At 70.1% G+C, this 17,733-nt stretch overlaps 2 protein-coding genes across 2 annotated transcripts in view; one reads left to right on the forward strand and one right to left on the reverse strand.

Moving 5' to 3' along the window:
- Positions 1-5,960, forward strand: part of TMEM8B (transmembrane protein 8B) — a gene marked incomplete at its 5' end in the record, with an annotated part of 29,651 nt that extends 23,691 nt beyond the window's left edge. The window contains 3 exons of the mRNA XM_084628794.1: positions 2,395-2,541; positions 3,602-3,718; positions 5,256-5,960. Coding sequence (XP_084484920.1) covers positions 2,395-2,541; positions 3,602-3,718; positions 5,256-5,591 — 600 coding nt within the window. The 3' untranslated portion in view covers positions 5,592-5,960. The remainder of the gene's footprint in view (positions 1-2,394; positions 2,542-3,601; positions 3,719-5,255) is intronic.
- Positions 5,961-9,501: 3,541 nt separating this feature from the next.
- Positions 9,502-16,854, reverse strand: GGT6 (gamma-glutamyltransferase 6). Its single transcript, XM_084629632.1, is given in 6 exon segments — positions 9,502-11,242; positions 12,378-12,491; positions 13,973-14,241; positions 16,544-16,692; positions 16,694-16,731; positions 16,734-16,854. Coding segments are annotated over 6 exon segments (1,794 nt in total). The 5' UTR covers positions 16,768-16,854; the 3' UTR covers positions 9,502-10,052.
- Between the last annotated feature and the right edge of the window lie 879 nt (positions 16,855-17,733).

The raw sequence follows: 17,733 nt of genomic DNA on the forward strand, positions 1-17,733 counted from the left end.
CCGGGCGTGGGCGCGGGGATGGGCTGCAGGCAGAGCCGGGCGTGGGGATGGGGATGGGCTGTAGGCAGAGCCGGGCGCAGGCGCGGGGACGGGCTGCAGGCAGAGCCGGGCGTGGGGACCGGCTGCAGGCAGAGCGGGGTGCGGGCGCGGGGACGGGCTGCAGGCAGAGCCGGGCGCGGGTGCGGGGACCGGCTGCAGGCAGAGCCGGGCGTGGGGACGGGGACGGGCTGCAGGCAGAGCCGGGCGTGGATGCGGGGACCAGCTGCAGGCAGAGCCGGGCGTGGGCGCGGGGACAGGCTGCAGGCAGAGCCGGGCGTGGGCGCGGGGACAGGCTGCAGGCAGAGCCGGGCGTGGGCGCGGGGACCGGCTGCAGGCAGAGCCGGGCGTGGGCGCGGGGACCGGCTGCAGGCAGAGCCGGGCGTGGGCGCGGGGACGGGCTGCAGGCAGAGCCGGGCGCGGGCGCGGGGACGGGCTGCAGGCAGAGCCGGGCGTGGGGACGGGCTGCAGGCAGAGCCGGGCGTGGATGCGGGGACCGGCTGCAGGCAGAGCCGGGCGTGGGCGCGGGGACAGGCTGCAGGCAGAGCCGGGCGTGGGCGCGGGGACAGGCTGCAGGCAGAGCCGGGCGTGGGCGCGGGGACCGGCTGCAGGCAGAGCCGGGCGTGGGCGCGGGGACCGGCTGCAGGCAGAGCCGGGCGTGGGCGCGGGGACGGGCTGCAGGCAGAGCCGGGCGCGGGCGCGGGGACGGGCTGCAGGCAGAGCCGGGCGTGGGGACCGGCTGCAGGCAGAGCCGGGCGCGGGCGCGGGGACGGGCTGCAGGCAGAGCCGGGCGTGGGCGCGGGGACGGGCTGCAGGCAGAGCCGGGCGCGGGCGCGGGGACGGGCTGCAGGCAGAGCCGGGCGCGGGCGCGGGGACGGGCTGCAGGCAGAGCTGGGCGCGGGCGCGGGGACCGGCTGCAGGCAGAGCGGGGCGCGGGCGCGGGGACGGGCTGCAGGCAGAGCCGGGCGCGGGCGCAGGGACGGGCTGCAGGCAGAGCCGGGCGTGGGCGCGGGGACCAGCTACAGGCAGAGCCGGGCGTGGGGACGGGGACGGGCTGCAGGCAGAGCCGGGCGTGGGCGCGGGGACGGGCTGCAGGCAGAGCCGGGCGCGGGCGCGGGGACCGGCTGCAGGCAGAGCCGGGCGTGGGCGCGGGGACCGGCTGCAGGCAGAGCCGGGCGTGGGCGCGGGGACGGGCTGCAGGCAGAGCCGGGCGTGGGCGCGGGGACCGGCTGCAGGCAGAGCCGGGCGCGGGCGCGGGGACCGGCTGCAGGCAGAGCCGGGCGCGGGGACCGGCTGCAGGCAGAGCCGGGCGCGGGCGCGGGGACGGGCTGCAGGCAGAGCCGGGCGCGGGGACGGGGACGGGCTGCAGGCAGAGCCGGGCGCGGGGACCGGCTGCAGGCAGAGCCGGGCGCGGGCGCGGGGATGGGCTGCAGGCAGAGCCGGGCGTGGGCGTGGGGACCAGCTGCAGGCAGAGCCGGGCGCGGGCGCGGGGACGGGCTGCAGGCAGAGCCGGGCGTGGGGACCGGCTGCAGGCAGAGCCAGGCGTGGGCGCGGGGACGGGCTGCAGGCAGAGCCGGGCGTGGGCGCGGGGACGGGCTGCAGGCAGAGCCGGGCGCGGGCGCGGGGACCGGCTGCAGGCAGAGCCGGGCGTGGGCGCGGGGACGGGCTGCAGGCAGAGCCGGGCGCGGGCGCGGGGACCGGCTGCAGGCAGAGCCGGGCGTGGGCGCGGGGACCGGCTGCAGGCAGAGCCGGGCGCGGGGACCGGCTGCAGGCAGAGCCGGGCGCGGGGACGGGGACCGGCTGCAGGCAGAGCCGGGCGTGGGCGCGGGGACCGGCTGCAGGCAGAGCCGGGCGCGGGGACCGGCTGCAGGCAGAGCCGGGCGCGGGGACGGGGACGGGCTGCAGGCAGAGCCGGGCGCGGGGACCGGCTGCAGGCAGAGCCGGGCGCGGGGACGGGGACCGGCTGCAGGCAGAGCCGGGCGTGGGCGCGGGGACGGGCTGCAGGCAGAGCCGGGCGTGGGCGTGGGGACCGGCTGCAGGCAGAGCCGGGCGCGGGGACCGGCTGCAGGCAGAGCCGGGCGCGGGGACGGGGACGGGCTGCAGGCAGAGCCGGGCGCGGGGACCGGCTGCAGGCAGAGCCGGGCGCGGGGACGGGGACCGGCTGCAGGCAGAGCCGGGCGTGGGCGCGGGGACGGGCTGCAGGCAGAGCCGGGCGTGGGCGTGGGGACCGGCTGCAGGCAGAGCCGGGTAGGGGTGCCGGGGGTGAAGGTGGTGTCCTCGGGGGCTGAGCAGGGGTCTGGCCAGGGGGAGGCGATGGGGGCTGCCCGCCGGGGGGGCTGAGCCGCGAACTCTCCCCAGTTCTATCACGCCTGCGACCAGCCGGGCATCGCCGTGTTCTGCATCATGGAGTACGACGTGCTGCAGTTCTGCGACTTCCTGGGCTCCCTCATGTCCGTCTGGGTCACCGTCATCGCCATGGCGCGGCTCCAGCCCCTCGCCAAGCAGGTGAACAGGGCGCGGCTCTGCCTCCAGGGCACGCTGCCCCCCCCCGCACCCCTGCCCTCCTCCAGGGCACGCTGCCCCCCCCCGCACCCCTGCCCTCCTCCAGGGCACGCTGCCCCCCCGGACCCCTGCCCTCCTCCAGGGCACGCTGCCCCCCCCCGCACCCCTGCCCTCCTCCAGGGCACGCTGCCCCCCCGGACCCCTGCCCTCCTCCAGGGCACGCTGCCCCCCCCCGCACCCCTGCCCTCCTCCAGGGCACGCTGCCTCCCCGGACCCCTGCCCTCCTCCAGGGCACGCTGCCCCCCCCCGCACCCCTGCCCTCCTCCAGGGCACGCTGCCCCCCCGGACCCCTGCCCTCCTCCAGGGCACGCTGCCCCCCCCGCACCCCTGCCCTCCTCCAGGGCACGCTGCCCCCCCGCACCCCTGCCCTCCTCCAGGGCACGCTGCCTCCCCGGACCCCTGCCCTCCTCCAGGGCACGCTGCCCCCCCGGACCCCTGCCCTCCTCCAGGGCACGCTGCCCCCCCCCGCACCCCTGCCCTCCTCCAGGGCACGCTGCCCCCCCCCGCACCCCTGCCCTCCTCCAGGGCACGCTGCCCCCCCCGCACCCCTGCCCTCCTCCAGGGCACGCTGCCCCCCCCGCACCCCTGCCCTCCTCCAGGGCACGCTGCCCTCCCCGGACCCCTGCCCTCCTCCAGGGCACGCTGCCCCCCCGGACCCCTGCCCCCTGGAGGCCAGCGTCAGACGGGGCTTAGCTCAGCTCGGGGGGCGGGTGAACCCCAGACACAGGCCCAGGTGGTGGGAACCGGGCCCCCCCATCCCTGCTCTCCGTAGCCCCCCATTTTCCCCTCATCCCTCTGTTCCCAGCCGCAGCCCTAGGACCCTGGTGCTGGCACCCTCGCCGGTGCGCGGCAGCCTCGGGCTCTGCCAGCCCAGCCAGCCGGGGCTGCGTGACCCAGAGCGCTCGCCCTCAGTCCCACCCTGCCCCACCCCAGAGCCTGCGTCGGGGGGGGGGATCATGTGGCGCTGGCCCCCCCCGCTAACCCTGCCTGCTCTCCGCGCCAGGTGCTGTACTTGCTGGGCGCCATGCTGCTCTCCATGGCCCTGCAGCTGGACCGCCACGGGCTCTGGAACCTCCTCGGGCCCAGTCTCTTCGCCGTGGGGATCATGGCTATCGCCTGGGTGAGGCCCCTGAGCTGGAGCGGGGGGGGGGCACGTGGGAGCTACAGGGGCTGCTGTCCCCCAACCCCTGCCTGTGTCCCCTGCCCCCCCAGCTCCCCCCGCTGTCAGCCTCAGCTGCCGGTCCGCTCTTCCAGCTCAGCACCTTTCCCCCAGCCCTCGGGTCCCTGCCCTGCCGCACCCCCCCCACTCCTCCCCCCACGCCCTTCCTGTGCCCCCCCACCCCCCGGGGTCCCTGCCCTGCCGCATCCCCCCCACTCCTCCCCCATCCATCCTGTGCCCCCCCCACCCCCGGGGTCCCTGCCCTGCCGCATCCCCCCCACTCCTCCCCCATCCATCCTGTGCCCCCCCCACCCCCGGGGTCCCTGCCCTGCCGCATCCCCCCCACTCCTCCCCCATCCATCCTGTGCCCCCCCCACCCCCGGGGTCCCTGCCCTGCCGCATCCCCCCCACTCCTCCCCCATCCATCCTGTGCCCCCCCACCCCCGGGGTCCCTGCCCTGCCGCACCCCCCCCACTCCTCCCCCCACGCCCTTCCTGTGCCCCCCCACCCCCCGGGGTCCCTGCCCTGCCGCATCCCCCCCACTCCTCCCCCATCCATCCTGTGCCCCCCCCACCCCCGGGGTCCCTGCCCTGCCGCATCCCCCCCACTCCTCCCCCCACGCCCTTCCTGTGCCCCCCCCACCCCCTGGGGTCCCTGCCCTGCCGCATCCCCCCCACTCCTCCCCCCACGCCCTTCCTGTGCCCCCCCCACCCCCTGGGGTCCCTGCCCTGCCGCATCCCCCCCACTCCTCCCCCCACGCCCTTCCTGTGCCCCCCCCACCCCCTGGGGTCCCTGCCCTGCCGCATCCCCCCCACTCCTCCCCCATCCATCCTGTGCCCCCCCACCCCCGGGGTCCCTGCCCTGCCGCACCCCCCCCACTCCTCCCCCCACGCCCTTCCTGTGCCCCCCCACCCCCGGGGTCCCTGCCCTGCCGCATCCTCCCCACTCCTCCCCCCACGCCCTTCCTGTGCCCCCCCACCCCCCGGGGTCCCTGCCCTGCCGCACCCCCCCCACTCCTCCCCCCACGCCCTTCCTGTGCCCCCCCACCCCCTGGGATCCCTGCCCTGCCGCATCCCCCCCACTCCTCCCCCATCCATCCTGTGCCCCCCCCACCCCCGGGGTCCCTGCCCTGCCGCATCCTCCCCACTCCTCCCCCCACGCCCTTCCTGTGCCCCCCCACCCCCCGGGGTCCCTGCCCTGCCGCATCCCCCCCACTCCTCCCCCCACGCCCTTCCTGTGCCCCCCCCACCCCCTGGGGTCCCTGCCCTGCCGCATCCCCCCCACTCCTCCCCCCACGCCCTTCCTGTGCCCCCCCCACCCCCTGGGGTCCCTGCCCTGCCGCATCCCCCCCACTCCTCCCCCATCCATCCTGTGCCCCCCCCACCCCCGGGGTCCCTGCCCTGCCGCATCCCCCCCACTCCTCCCCCATCCATCCTGTGCCCCCCCCACCCCCGGGGTCCCTGCCCTGTGCGTCTCACCCTGTCTCTTGCCCCCCCAGACGGCGCGCAGCATCCGCCGGCGTCACTGCTACCCCCCCACGTGGCAGCGCTGGGCCTTCTACCTGGGCCCGGGCGCGCTGATCGCGGCGGGCGCCGTGCTGCTCTACGCCTGCGTGGAGACGGAGGAGAACTACTTCTACACCCACAGCATCTGGCACATGCTGATCGCCGGCAGCGTGGGCTTCCTGCTGCCCCCGCGCCCCAAGGCCGCCGGGCGCCTGGGCCCCCTGCCCCGCCGCAAGGGCTGCGGCTACCGGCTCTGCGTCAACGAGCAGGAGGAGCTGGGGCTGGTGGGCCCCGCCACGGCCTCCGTCAGCAGCGTCTGTGCCAGCTGACAGCGCCAGGCCCCCCGGCCTTTGCGGGCACCACGCTGGGGGCGTGGGACAGAGCAGCCCCAGGGCGATGGACCCACAGCGAGGGGCGTCCCCCCCCCCACTGCCATAGTCACCAGCCTCCGGGGAGGGCCTGAGCCCTGTGGCACCCCCGGGTGGTCTCTGCCTGCTGCTGCCCCAAGGACTGGCTCAGCCCTCCGCTCACGGTGACGGGGCTGCGAATCCCCTGCTTGGGGCAGATATGGGGCTGCCGCGGGGCAACACAGGGCCGCCACGCCCAGCCCAGCCCGGCTCCCTCCCGTGCCAGGGCCCCTGCCTCCCTGGCCGGGCGGCTCTGCTGTGTAACTGCAATTACATCCCCCTGGAACTTGGGCCCATGGTGTCGGTGCCGCTCCATTCCGCCGGGCAGGGCAGCCAAGGACGCTGGGAGGTGCCCGTGGCTCGGGGGGGGGGCGCTGCCGGGGCCTGAGGGGCGGGAGGGGCTGGGAAACTGGATCCACAGGCAGGCAGCGCGGCCCCAGCCTGGGCCAGGGCCGGAGCTGTGCGGCTCCTGCGTGGAGCGTTGGCTCCCAGCTGCATGAGGGCCCCCTGGACGTGGGCAGGGCTGGGAGCCGGAGGGCAGGGGCTGGAATGAGACCGGCCGATACAGCGACCGAGCAGCCCGATGATCCTGCCAGGCTGGGCTCCGGGTGGCACCGAGCCACGGGCAACCCCATCACCCTGATCTGGCAGCACGCCAGGGCCCCGGGGACCTTGGGCTTCCAAAGGCCTTGGGCAGGCCCCAGTGGGGCCCAGTCGTGTCCGTGTCAGGCACAGGTGGCCCCAGGCAGGTGCTCCCAAAGTTCAACGCAGTAAGGGGGGTTTTGTAGCCCTGCGAGGGGGCCGTGCCAGAGGGAAACTGAGGCACAGGGAGGTTCAAAGAATCATGGACTATCAGGGTTGGAAGGGACCTCAGGAGGTCATCTAGTGCAACCCCCTGCTCAAAGCAGGACTGATCCCCGACTAAATCATCCCAGCCAGGGCTTTGTCAAGCCTGACATTAAAAACCTCTAAGGAAGGAGATTCCACCACCTCCCTAGGTAACCCATTCCAGTGTTTCACCACCCTCCTAGTGAAGAAGTTTTTCCTAATATCCAACCTAAACCTCCCCCACTGCAACTTGAGACCATTACTCCTCGTTCTGTCATCAGCTACCACTGAGAACAGTCTAGAGCCGTCCTCTTTGGAACCCCCTTTCAGGTAGTTGAAAGCAGCTATCAAATCCCCCCTCATTCTTCTCTTCTGCAGGCTAAACAATCCCAGCTCCCTCAGCCTCTCCTCATAACTCATGTGTTCCAGTCCCCTAATCATTTTTGTTGCCCTTCGCTGGACTCTCTCCAATTTATCCACATCCTTCTTGAAGTGTGGGGCCCAAAACTGGACACAGTACTCCAGATGAGGCCTCACCAATGTCGAATAGAGGGGAACGATCACGTCCCTCGATCTGCTCGCTATGCCCCTACTTATACATCCCAAAATGCCATTGGCCTTCTTGGCAACAAGGGCACACTGCTGACTCATATCCAGCTTCTCGTCCACTGTCACCCCTAGGTCCTTTTCTGCAGAACTGCTGCCTAGCCATTCGGTCCCTAGTCTGTAGCGGTGCATTGGGTTCTTCCATCCTAAGTGCAGGACCCAGCACTTATCCTTATTGAACCTCATCAGATTTCTTTTGGCCCAATCCTCCAATTTGTCTAGGGCCCTCTGTATCCTATCCCTCCCCTCCAGCGTATCTACCTCTCCTCCCAGTTTAGGGTCATCTGCAAACTTGCTGAGGGTGCAATCCACACCATCCTCCAGATCATTAATGAAGATATTGAACAAAACCGGCCCCAGGACTGACCCTTGGGGCACTCCACTTGATACCGGCTGCCAACTAGACATGGAGCCATTGATCACTACCCGTTGAGCCCGACAATCTAGCCAGCTTTCTATCCACCTTATAGTGCATTCATCCAGCCCATATTTCTTTAACTTGCTGGCAAGAATACTGTGGGAGACAGTGTCAAAAGCTTTGCTAAAGTCAAGGAACAACACGTCCACCGCTTTCCCCTCATCCATAGAGCCAGTTATCTTGTCATAGAAGGCAATTAGATTAGTCAGGCATGACTTGCCCTTGGTGAATCCATGCTGACTGTTCCTGATCACTTTCCTCTCCTCTAAGTGCTTCAGAATTGATTCCTTGAGGACCTGCTCCATGATTTTTCTGGGGACTGAGGGGAGGCTGACTGGCCTGTAGTTCCCAGGATCCTCCTCCTTCCCTTTTTTAAAGATGGGCACTACATTAGCCTTTTTCCAGTCGTCTGGGACTTCCCCGGATCACCATGAGTTTTCAAAGATAATGGCCAATGGCTCTGCAATCACAAGGTTGATGCCTTGCCCAAGGTCACAAACTCAGGGTGGGCGCTGTGAAGGCCGTAGGTGTGAGCCTGAGTGGCCCGACACCTGGACCATCACAGGCCCAGGCTGTGATGCACACAGAGCTGTGCTGGGCATCTGGGCCCCCGTATGACGGGGCAGAGACGGGTGCCTACGAACGTGCTCCACGAAGCCAGTCCAAGGGAGATGCCGCCCAGACGGGGGCTCAGCCCCACTACCCCGAGCCAGCCCAAAAAACTGGAGCCACTCTCGCTTGCTGACCCAATGACCCCCACAGAGGCGGGGGGGGTTGAACCTGGGGCTCCCCGCCCCCCCGCTCTACCCCTGGGCTAGCACCACCCCAGTGCCTCCCACTCTGACTGGAGCGACACTTGCTCTGGGGCAGGCAGCTACTGGGCCCTGCACACGCGTCACGGGCCAAACACCATCTCCCCCTGCTTCGGGGCACGCTCTGGGGCACAGGCGGGCGCGAGGTGCCCTGATGCCAAGGCAGGACCGGGCACCCAGACACGTTTACCCTGAAGCCATTGGCATCGGGCGTGTGGGGCGGGAGTTCTGCGGACCCAGGCCCTGTGTACGTCTGTGGCTCTCGGCCGCAGGGCCTGAGGGGAGCCCGGCAGCGTTGGTGGGGGCGCAGTGGGGGGCGTTGCACTGGGCACAGGCCTGTCTCCACACCACTGCATGCTCTTAGCTCCCAGTGCCCCCACCCTCACCGTGCTGCCCCCCAGGCTTGTGCCCTGGTAGCACAAGGGTTTCCACACTCAGCCACGGCTAACTGGCTCGCTGCCACCCGCCCTCCGCGGGCCAGAGACTGGTGGGGAGGGGCCCATGGCCTCAGCCACAGCCATGGTAATCCCTCTTCCCTAGCAACCTGTTCCCAGCCCTCCCGCCCAGACCCTGCGTCCCACCCAGACCCCCTGGGCTCATGGGGATGGCCACGTGCCAGGGCAGGAGGTGCCAAGGAGCAGCTGGGGGCAGCTGCCCCGTCAGCACTGACCCCCGCGGTGCAGCAGGGCCTGGCCCAAGAGCCTAGTGCAGCCCTGTTCCCCAGCGCCCCCTTGGCAACATCATGTGGGGGAGACTGAGGCAGAGGGAAGGACCCTGCCAAAGGTCTCAGAGAGAGTTGGTGGGAATGGAACCCAGGAGTCCGGGCTCCCTGCCCCACTCCCCGTACCCACTGGGCATGTCTAAATCCCAGAGCAGCGGGCACCGCCCCAGCCAGGGAGGGGTTTGGGTTACAGCAGCTTGGGGGCGGGTGGCCAGGCAACCGGGGCGGGCCCCTTCCCTTGTGTCCTCACATTAACCCCCCGGCCAAGGACCCGAGACGGCCCAGGCTCTCCCGGGCTAGGAGCCTCCTTTCCAACCTGCCCGAGAGCTCCTGGTCGGGTGGGGGACTCACCCCAGGGGCTCCTGCCCCCCTCCCTGGCTGGATCACCAGGCCCCTGGGCTGGGGCCAGTGGCCCAGGGCCGACGCGCCACGAGCGACAAACCAGGCCGCACGGCACCCAGAGAGTTTATTTCTCCCTTTACAGACACACACAACAGAGAGCCCACAAGCCCCCCGCTCCGAGCCTGTGCCCAGCAGCCAACCCACCTCTCCAGGACCGGGGGGAGGGGGAGCTCCTGCCCCTTCTCCCCCAGTGCAGCCCAGCTCTCCAGCCCAGAGCCCTGCCGCCCCCCGCCCAGCCCTTCGGAAACCTCCAGAGCGGTGCCAGGTGGCAGTGGGGCCCCGCAGTGGAGAGCAGGGAGGAACCAGCCCCTGGCGTGCCCCAAGCCCCAGGGAACCTGGGCTGGCCTGAGGGACAGGGCAGTAGCCCGACCCCTCCGTGACGGGGGGGCCCTACATAGCCCTGCCATGCCCGGCAAGGAGGGGAAGGGGGCCAGCCAGGAGTGGGGTCAGCACCGGCCCCTGGGCGTGGGAGTCCAACCGGGGCTGCCAGAACCAGCCACTCACCCTGCGCCAGCACTAAGTGGTCAGGGCCGGCTCACCGGGCACGCCAGCCCTGCCCACGCCAGTGCCCTGGGCTCTGAGCCGGGCCCCTGGGGCTAATACCCCTCGTGATGGCAGCACGCGGCTGGGGCGGCGAGGGCACGTGCGTGCTCACCCTGTGATGCCACCTGCAGCACCCAGGGGCCCGCCTGCGGGCCCCCCCCAGCCCACTCACCACGGGACCGATTTGACGGGGTGCCCGGCCCACAGCCCTGGGAGGCCCCATCCCCCCTGCCCCGGAGCTGCAGCCACGGGCTCTCCAGTGCCTCCTGCAGGGGCTGCCCCAGGTACACCTGGTTTATAATGGCCTGGGCAAGGGCCAGTGGGGCCGCACTGCCCCCTGTGGCCCCCAGCCCCACCACTGTCCCCTCTTCCCCCAGGCTCAGCACCACGGGGCAGGCCCAGGAGAGCAGGCCGGGCCCCGCGGGCGCTGTCAGGTCACTCAGCACGATGCCCGAGGTGGGCGCCAGGAATTTGGAGCCGAAGGAGCTGTTGAGAGAGGCCGAGAGCAGCAGGACATTCCCTTGGCTGTCTGCCACTGCCAGGTGGCTGCCCACGGGCGAGGGGCCCCTGCCAGGGCGAGGGGGCCGGGGTGAGGGGCCTGCCCCCGCAAGCCCCCGGGAAAAGCCGCGCCGGGCCGCACTCAGGGCCCTCAGGCAGGGATCAGGCGCGTCCCCGGGCCTGGCTGCCCGCACCTCCTCGAGTACGCTGGCCAGCAGGCTGCCGGCGGCAGGGGCCGGGGCTCCGTGGAGCCAGGTGTTGCCCAGCCGCATGGCCAGGGGGCTCTGCAGCTCCAGGCCCAAGTCCCCCATGGCCTGCAGGAAGGGCTCCCGCTCGGCCGGGGGCAGGTCCGGGGCCAGGGCCCGGGGCAGGGCGTCGTCCCCCGATGCCACCGCCCGGAGCAGGGCCGCCAGCCGGGGGTGGGTGACCAGCGCGCCCTGGCCCTTCAGCTCGCCGGCCCCGTCGCAGAAGAGGCTGCAGAGCCCTGAGGCCTTCACGGCGCCCGCGCTCTCCCGCAGGGCCGCAGCCAGCTCCCGGCCCACGTGGACGCCTCGCTGCGCGAGCGTCGCCGGCCCCTCCAGCAGGCGCGGCCAGGCCAGGCGCCCATAATGCCGGTGCAGCAGCCGCAGGCCCGGCAGGGCCACGGGGAGCCCATAGCGCTGGGAGAAGCCACGGCGCGGGATGGCGTTCAGCGCCACGGTGCGGCCCGACGAGGCGTTGTGCAGCAGGGCTGAGAACACGCCGCCTGCAAGAGACAGACCCCGTCAGCGCCCCCGAGACACCCCCCGCTGTGCCCCCACCGCGCCCCCGAGACACCCCCCGCTGCGCCCCCACCGACGCCCCCGAGACACCCCCCGCTGCTCCCCCACCAATGCCCCCCACTGCATCCCCAACACCCCTGAGACCCCCCACTGCACCCCCAACACCCCCAAGACACCCCCCTGTACTGCCCCACCAGCACCCGAGACACCCTCCCCACTGCACCCCGTTAGCACCTCTGAGACACCCCCCACTGCACCCCCACCAACACCCCCGAGACACTCCCCACTGCACCTGCCCACCAACACCGCAAGATACCCCCCACTGTATCCTCCGCCAGCGCCTCTGAGACACCCCCCACTATACCCCCCACCAGCACCCCCCACTGCACCCCTCTATACACCTCCCCACTGCACCCCCGAGACACCCCCCCACTGTACCCCCTGCCAGCACCCCCCGAGACACCCCCTCACTGTACCCCCCCAACAGAGCTTCTGAGATACCCCCACACCGTACCTCCCCGCCAGGACCCCCAAGACACCCCCCACCCTGTGCCCCCCCACCAGCACCTCCTGAGACATCCCCCTACTGCACCCCCACCAGCAGCCTCTGAGACACCCCCCCACTGCACCCCCACCAGCACCTCCGAGATACCCGCCCACTGCAGCCCCTCAGATCCTGTCAGGGCCCCCCAGACACTGCCTCCCAGTCCCCATGAGGGCTCCTGGACACCTTACCCCCCCAGACCCCATTAGGGTCCCCTATGTACCACAGCCTTCCCTTCCCCCATTCCCTCCACACCGACCTCCCCCCACAACCCACCCCCCCAGCATGCACGGCAGAGGGTTCTGGGCATTACAGGCGGGTCCCGTTCGGCACCCATTGGCTACGGCTGGGTGGCCTGGGGGGCTGGGGCAGCCCTTCCCAGGCTCCTCTCTGAGAGCTCGCCCAGGCCATGTCCATCCCCCCAGCGCTCCCTGGCCTGACATCACATCCCGCAGCTCTGGCTATGGTGGGGTGAGGGGGACCCGGGGGCTGACAGCTCCCCATGCAGGGAGCGGTGACCCTAGCTGCACCGGCCTGGGGGCAGTTCCACCCCTTCGCCCGAGCCCCACACTCACCCAGCCCCCCGGCGTGCGGGTGGACCAGCCCCAGGCAGAGCGCAGCCGCAATCCCAGCATCCACCACGTTCCCTCCGGCCACCAGCAGGTCCTTCCCCAGGCGTGAGCAGGTCTCTGCAAGGCACCGACAGGCCCCGGCGTCAGGGGTGGGTGGCGCGGGCACCGTGGGGCCAGGCTGGCATGGCAGAGCTTGTGCCAACCCCAGCCCTGCACTCCCAGCACCCTCCTGCAGGGGGCAGCGTGGGCCCATTGCCCTGGGCACAGCCCCCCTGCCCCTCAGGCCCTTCTGCAGCCCAGCCAGGAGCACAGGGCAGCTGGGACATTCTGTACCCCAAAGCAATGGCCTGGCACCCCGGCATTTACCAGGGTGATATGAGCACGGTGTGTTTTACACGGAGTACGTCATGGAAGGGATCAATGGAAAAGTTCGGGTTTGCTGAGTATGATTACCCTGGTTGTGCGCAGGTCTCGTTCTTCTATCTAAAGTGGTGAATATTGACTATGTGCGGATATTTCAGAGGTCTTTGCTCCGGGGTAACACCCCCCGGTGGTCCACACCCAGCCGGGTTGTGGATGAACCACACAAGGTGATGGGCCATTAAGAAACACAAGAGAAGAAGCTTATCCCCCCCGGGGGGGCCTTCCCGGGGACGCTTCAGCCAGTGTCTGGAGAATGGCCGCTGTGACTCACGGAACCACGGGAGGCCAGGTGGCTAGATCACGTGACACTGGACTCCATCTTGGGCCGGCACCTTTCCACAAACTGGGCTGGGGGCTTTTGTTTGGGACAATGAGGTTCCCTCCACATGAGAGAAGCTATAAAAGGGGGAAGCAACATCATCACTTGGCCTCACTCCCCCCACAACTCAACACCTGGAACCACGGCTCGAGGCAAAAGACTTGGAACGTGGGAGGGGGTCCCAGGCTGGAAAGGAGGATTTCCAGCCTGCGTATGGCAGATCTGTGAAGTGCCTGGACCATCAGGGCGAGACGCTGCTGAAATCAAATCCCGTTTAGTGGATAGAACCCAGACTGCGTTGTTGTTGATCTGTTCGCTAATACTTATAATCACTTACAATCTCTCTTTCTGTAATTCATAAATCTGTTTGATATTTTTTATCTAAAACAGTGTTGTTTAAAGTGCAAAGGGAAATCTGCTCAGGATCAGGGGCTAGTGAGCTGTCCTCTCCACACTGCAGGAGGGCAGACTGGGTAATAACTTACACTGGTCAGGCTTCTGACCAGGGCGAGACGGTTCAGTTCTGGGGTCCTAGGCTGGGGGGAGCTGGCTGGAGCGTCTCTCTTGTTGGTTCATGAGTGGCTGGTGAAAGTAAGAATGTAACTGAGCTGGGTGTGTCCCTGTCTGTAAATAGCTGTGTGAGTGTGGGACCTGGAGGGGTCTGCAGCTTCTCACAGCATCCCAGTGTGAGAGGGAGCCCAGGTTTGGTAAGACAGAGGGCTCAGCACTACCCCAGTTCCAATTCCACCCCGGGGAGCCCGTCACAGCGACCCGAGGGGTACCCAGCCCGAACACGGCAGGAGGAAGCGGTGCCACTGGGGGCCCGGGCCTGCACCCCATGCTGCGCGATGCTCACTTGAGCTGGTGATGAGGGTGGCATGATGGTAAACGCCCGGGGCATGCATGTGAGCCGCAGATGGGATGTCGCCGGGCTCCTCCTGCGCCCCCATCTGCCCAACGCCATCACCCTGCCTGTGAGCCTGGGTGCCGCCCAGCCGCGAGGAGCCCCCGGAGGTCATCTGGGAAAAGGCCAAGGCCAAGGCCAGTGCCAGCAGCACCAGGGCCGAGGAGATGCGGGCGCAGGTCTCGCAGTGGTGCTGGTGAAGCAGGACCTGCAGCGAGGATCTGCAGAGAGGCAGAGAGAACAGAGATCAGCCCACATGGCAACTCCCTGCCGCCCCAGCCAGCCAGGTGCACGCCCGGGAGGGACGCTCCCCACAGCCTGCGGGGGGCGCTGGAGAGCAGGGAGGAGGCAGCGGCAGAACGCTGGGTGTACGGGCAGGAGTCCAGGGGTGAACAACCGGGGGGCTGTGGGTCAGGACTCAGGGGCATCAGCAGAGCTAGAGGTGCCAAGCTGGGGGAGCAGGGGTGGGGGTCAGGACTGAGGGGCACTGGCAGCGCTGGGGGTCCGGACGGGACTGAGCTGCTGGCAGACTTCCGGGGGGCTAGAGTACCCACTGCCAGCCCCTCAGCCTGGGGCTCTCTCTGGGCACCGGAGCGACATGGCCCTGGCTCTGAGGCTCCGGGGTCTGTGGGGCGAGGGTGCCGTCCCCACTCAGCCCAGGCCAGGCCATGCTCCGCTCCCGCCGGGGCCAACGCTGGCCCCGCCCAGGCACGCTCTGCTCATGGTCAGATGCATGCAGCTGACCAGAGAGAGGCCTTGGCTTGGCCTGGCAGGAGCCATGCAGGTCGAGCAGCCTCCCTATGGCTCCAAACGCCCCCCAAACTCCACCCAGCATGGCTAGGATGGGGCGCCCAGCACCCCTTTCACCAGGGCAGGCCAGGCTGGTGAGACCTTCAGTGCCACACGCAATGCCCCAGGCGCCCAGGGCCCAGCTAGATACCCTGGGCTGGGGGGCCTTGCCGTGTGCCCGCTGCCATAGGTCACCGCGGCTGGGACACTCCACACGGGCTCCACCTGTCCCCATCCAGGGGCCTGTCCCTGGTGCGGCACAGGGACCCCAGCCCTTCCCGACACGACTAGCGCAGGAGGACACCCGGCCAGGGCACCAGCTCCCGACAGTAACCAGCAAAGCCGCCAGCCTGATCCCTGGCCCCAGGAGGGCTGGAAGGAAGGGGGGAGATTTGCCGCTGCCTGATGGGATTAGTGAGGCTGCATTCAGCTCCCGTAATAGGATTACAGCCAAATTCACCAGCCTGCTGGGGTCTGGGCCCCCCACCAGGAGCTGAGCTGCAGCCACGGCCAGCGGCTTACAGAGCTCAGAGGGGCTCAGCGGGAGGGGGTTCCCGGTGCCAAGAGGGGCAGGGAGGAAGAGACAAGGGGTGGGGCAGGGGCTGGAGCAGGCCACTCAATCTGCACCCAGCCGTGCCCGGACCCACGCAGGTGCCTCGCTCTGGGCTCGCGCCTGGTGCAGTCTGGGAAGGGGGAGCTGGGCTGCGACTGCCCCCAGGGCCTGGCACCAATGGGGTAGCAGGCCAGGCAGCCAGCCCGGGGAGGGGCCAGCTGAGCCAATGTCCCCATCCCCCACGGGATAGGCCCCTCCCCTGAGGCCAAGGGCCTGATCCTAACGGGGCCCGGGTCGTTGTGTGTTACACGTTCCCCTCCCCAGCCATGGGGCCCAGAGCTCCCAGCAGCCAGCACCTCGCTGGGGCAGACACGGTGGCCCAGACCCAGCAGCTCCCTGGGCCGCCCGTCTGGTCCCTCCCCAGCAGTGCCCGGCCTCAGGCAAAGCCTCGTAGCCCGTCTGGGACGTGGGCCCATTGGTGCCAGCTGGCAAAGGGCTCGCCGTTCTTCTCAGATCTGAGCCCTCACTGCTCCTCACACACCACGGCGGGTCCTGGGCTCCACCCGTGTCTGGCGAGCCGCACCACCCGGGGCCAAGAGTCCCCATGCTGGAGGGGAGCCCTGGCCCCAGGAGGTCCCAGGAGCCTGTGGGCCCCTGAGGGGCAATGCAGGCAAGCCAGGAGCCTGGCGTGGGGAGCAGGGCGGAGGGGCCTGGCACAGGCTGTGCCCACTGGTGCCCCCCATCGCTGACTCGTCTTCGGCACGTGGTCAGTCGCTGAGTGCTGGGGTGGCGGCAGCCCCCTGTTAACGCTGGTGCTGCCCCCCTGCTCCCCACAACCCTCCTTGGCCAAGGGGGGCCCCTCCCGGTCCCCCGCCCCAGCTGCCCAGGCGGGACGCATGGCCTTGACCCGGCTCGGAGCTGATCTCTGACGGGGGTGGGGGGCAGCCTGCAAACGGGGGCACCCTGCCCAGCCAGCCTGGCCCCCCACCAGGTGCCCAGCCCTGTGTAGGGCGCAGCCCCCCGCTGCAGCTGGCATGTGCACAGCCCTGCCCGGGCCGCGGGGGGCAGAGCCCGTGGGGGGCACGCGGGGGCTGGACGGGGTTGGGGGGGTCCGGCTGCCGGGGGATCTGCGGGCGGGGCAGGTCTCTGCTCCGGTCCGGTCCGGTCCGCCCCGCACTCACCGGCCCGGCCCGCCCCGCAGCTCCACCGCCTCCTCCCCGTCGCTGTCGCTGCCCCGCAGCCGCTGGTACCGGGCCTGGTACCGGGCCGGGGCCGCCTCCATGCCGGCCGGGACCAGCACCTGCCGCGGCCTTCCGGGTCCGCCCCCGCCCCGGCCCCGGCCCCGCCCGGGGAAGCGCCAGGGCCGAGCCGGCCCGTCGGGGAGCGGGGACACCCCGCCCCGCATCAGCCGCCCCGACGCCTCGGTGACCGGGAGCTGCCGGAGGTGCCCGCGTCTGGGGAGCCGGGGCAGGGGGGAGCAGCCGCCGCCGCCCCCGGGGCAGAGAGGGGATTTTCCGGGGGGAGGGATCAGGGCCTCAGCCACAGCATGGGGGGTGGGGCTGGCATTAAAGGCCCCGTGGCTATTAGCCCTAAATCCTGCCTGGCCCCTGCCCTGGCCCTGCAGGCTCGGCGGGTGCTGGGCGCTGTCCCAGGGGCAGGGGCCTGGAGGGGGCTGACACAGCATGGGGTACCGGGGTGTCGGGGCGAGTCGCTCCGGGGGGGAGGCAGCCCTGGCTGTGCCCACCAGGGAAACGCTGCCCAGGTGCCAGCTGCCGACGGCTCAGACGCTCTGCTCTCCGGGTCTGGGAACCCCGCTCTCGCCCTCTCCAGGCTAGCGGTTTGCACACTCCTTTGTCACACCAGTGCCCAGCCCCTCGTCTTCCGCACACCTGCCATGCACAGATCCCCTGCCTCCGGGAAGCAGTGCCCCCCAGGTCAACGCTCTCCCCTCTGGCCCGCTCTCCTGAGCACCAGGCTCGTAGGCCCGTCAGAGTAAAACCAAGGGGATGTTTCTTGACCAGAGCTCGAGGTAAAGAGTCAAACAGAAGCAAGTCAGAGGATCTGGAATCACCAGGTTACGGGCAAAAGAACAAACCACGCCGTGCAGAGCCGGCCCGTGTGAACAGGTTCCTGTCCCAACAAGGCCTTTCTCACCCGCTGATTGCTCCTTGCAGCACCTGTCCGGTCCAAGGAACTGGGATCCACTTTTCATGAGATTCCCCCCCCTGCGCCTGTCCCCGCCGGAGAGTCCCCCCCTCGCACAGGGACAGGTGCTGCCCAGTGACTTTCCTGGGGTTCGTTGGCTCTGGAAGTGCTGGAGCCTGCTGCTGGTCCAGGCAGTGAGCACAGACAGGCTCCGTGGCGGGACGCC

The sequence above is a fragment of the Lepidochelys olivacea genome (genome assembly GCF_965140295.1).
Source record: "Lepidochelys olivacea isolate rLepOli2 genome assembly, chromosome: 5".
Classification (NCBI taxonomy): domain Eukaryota; kingdom Metazoa; phylum Chordata; order Testudines; family Cheloniidae; genus Lepidochelys; species Lepidochelys olivacea.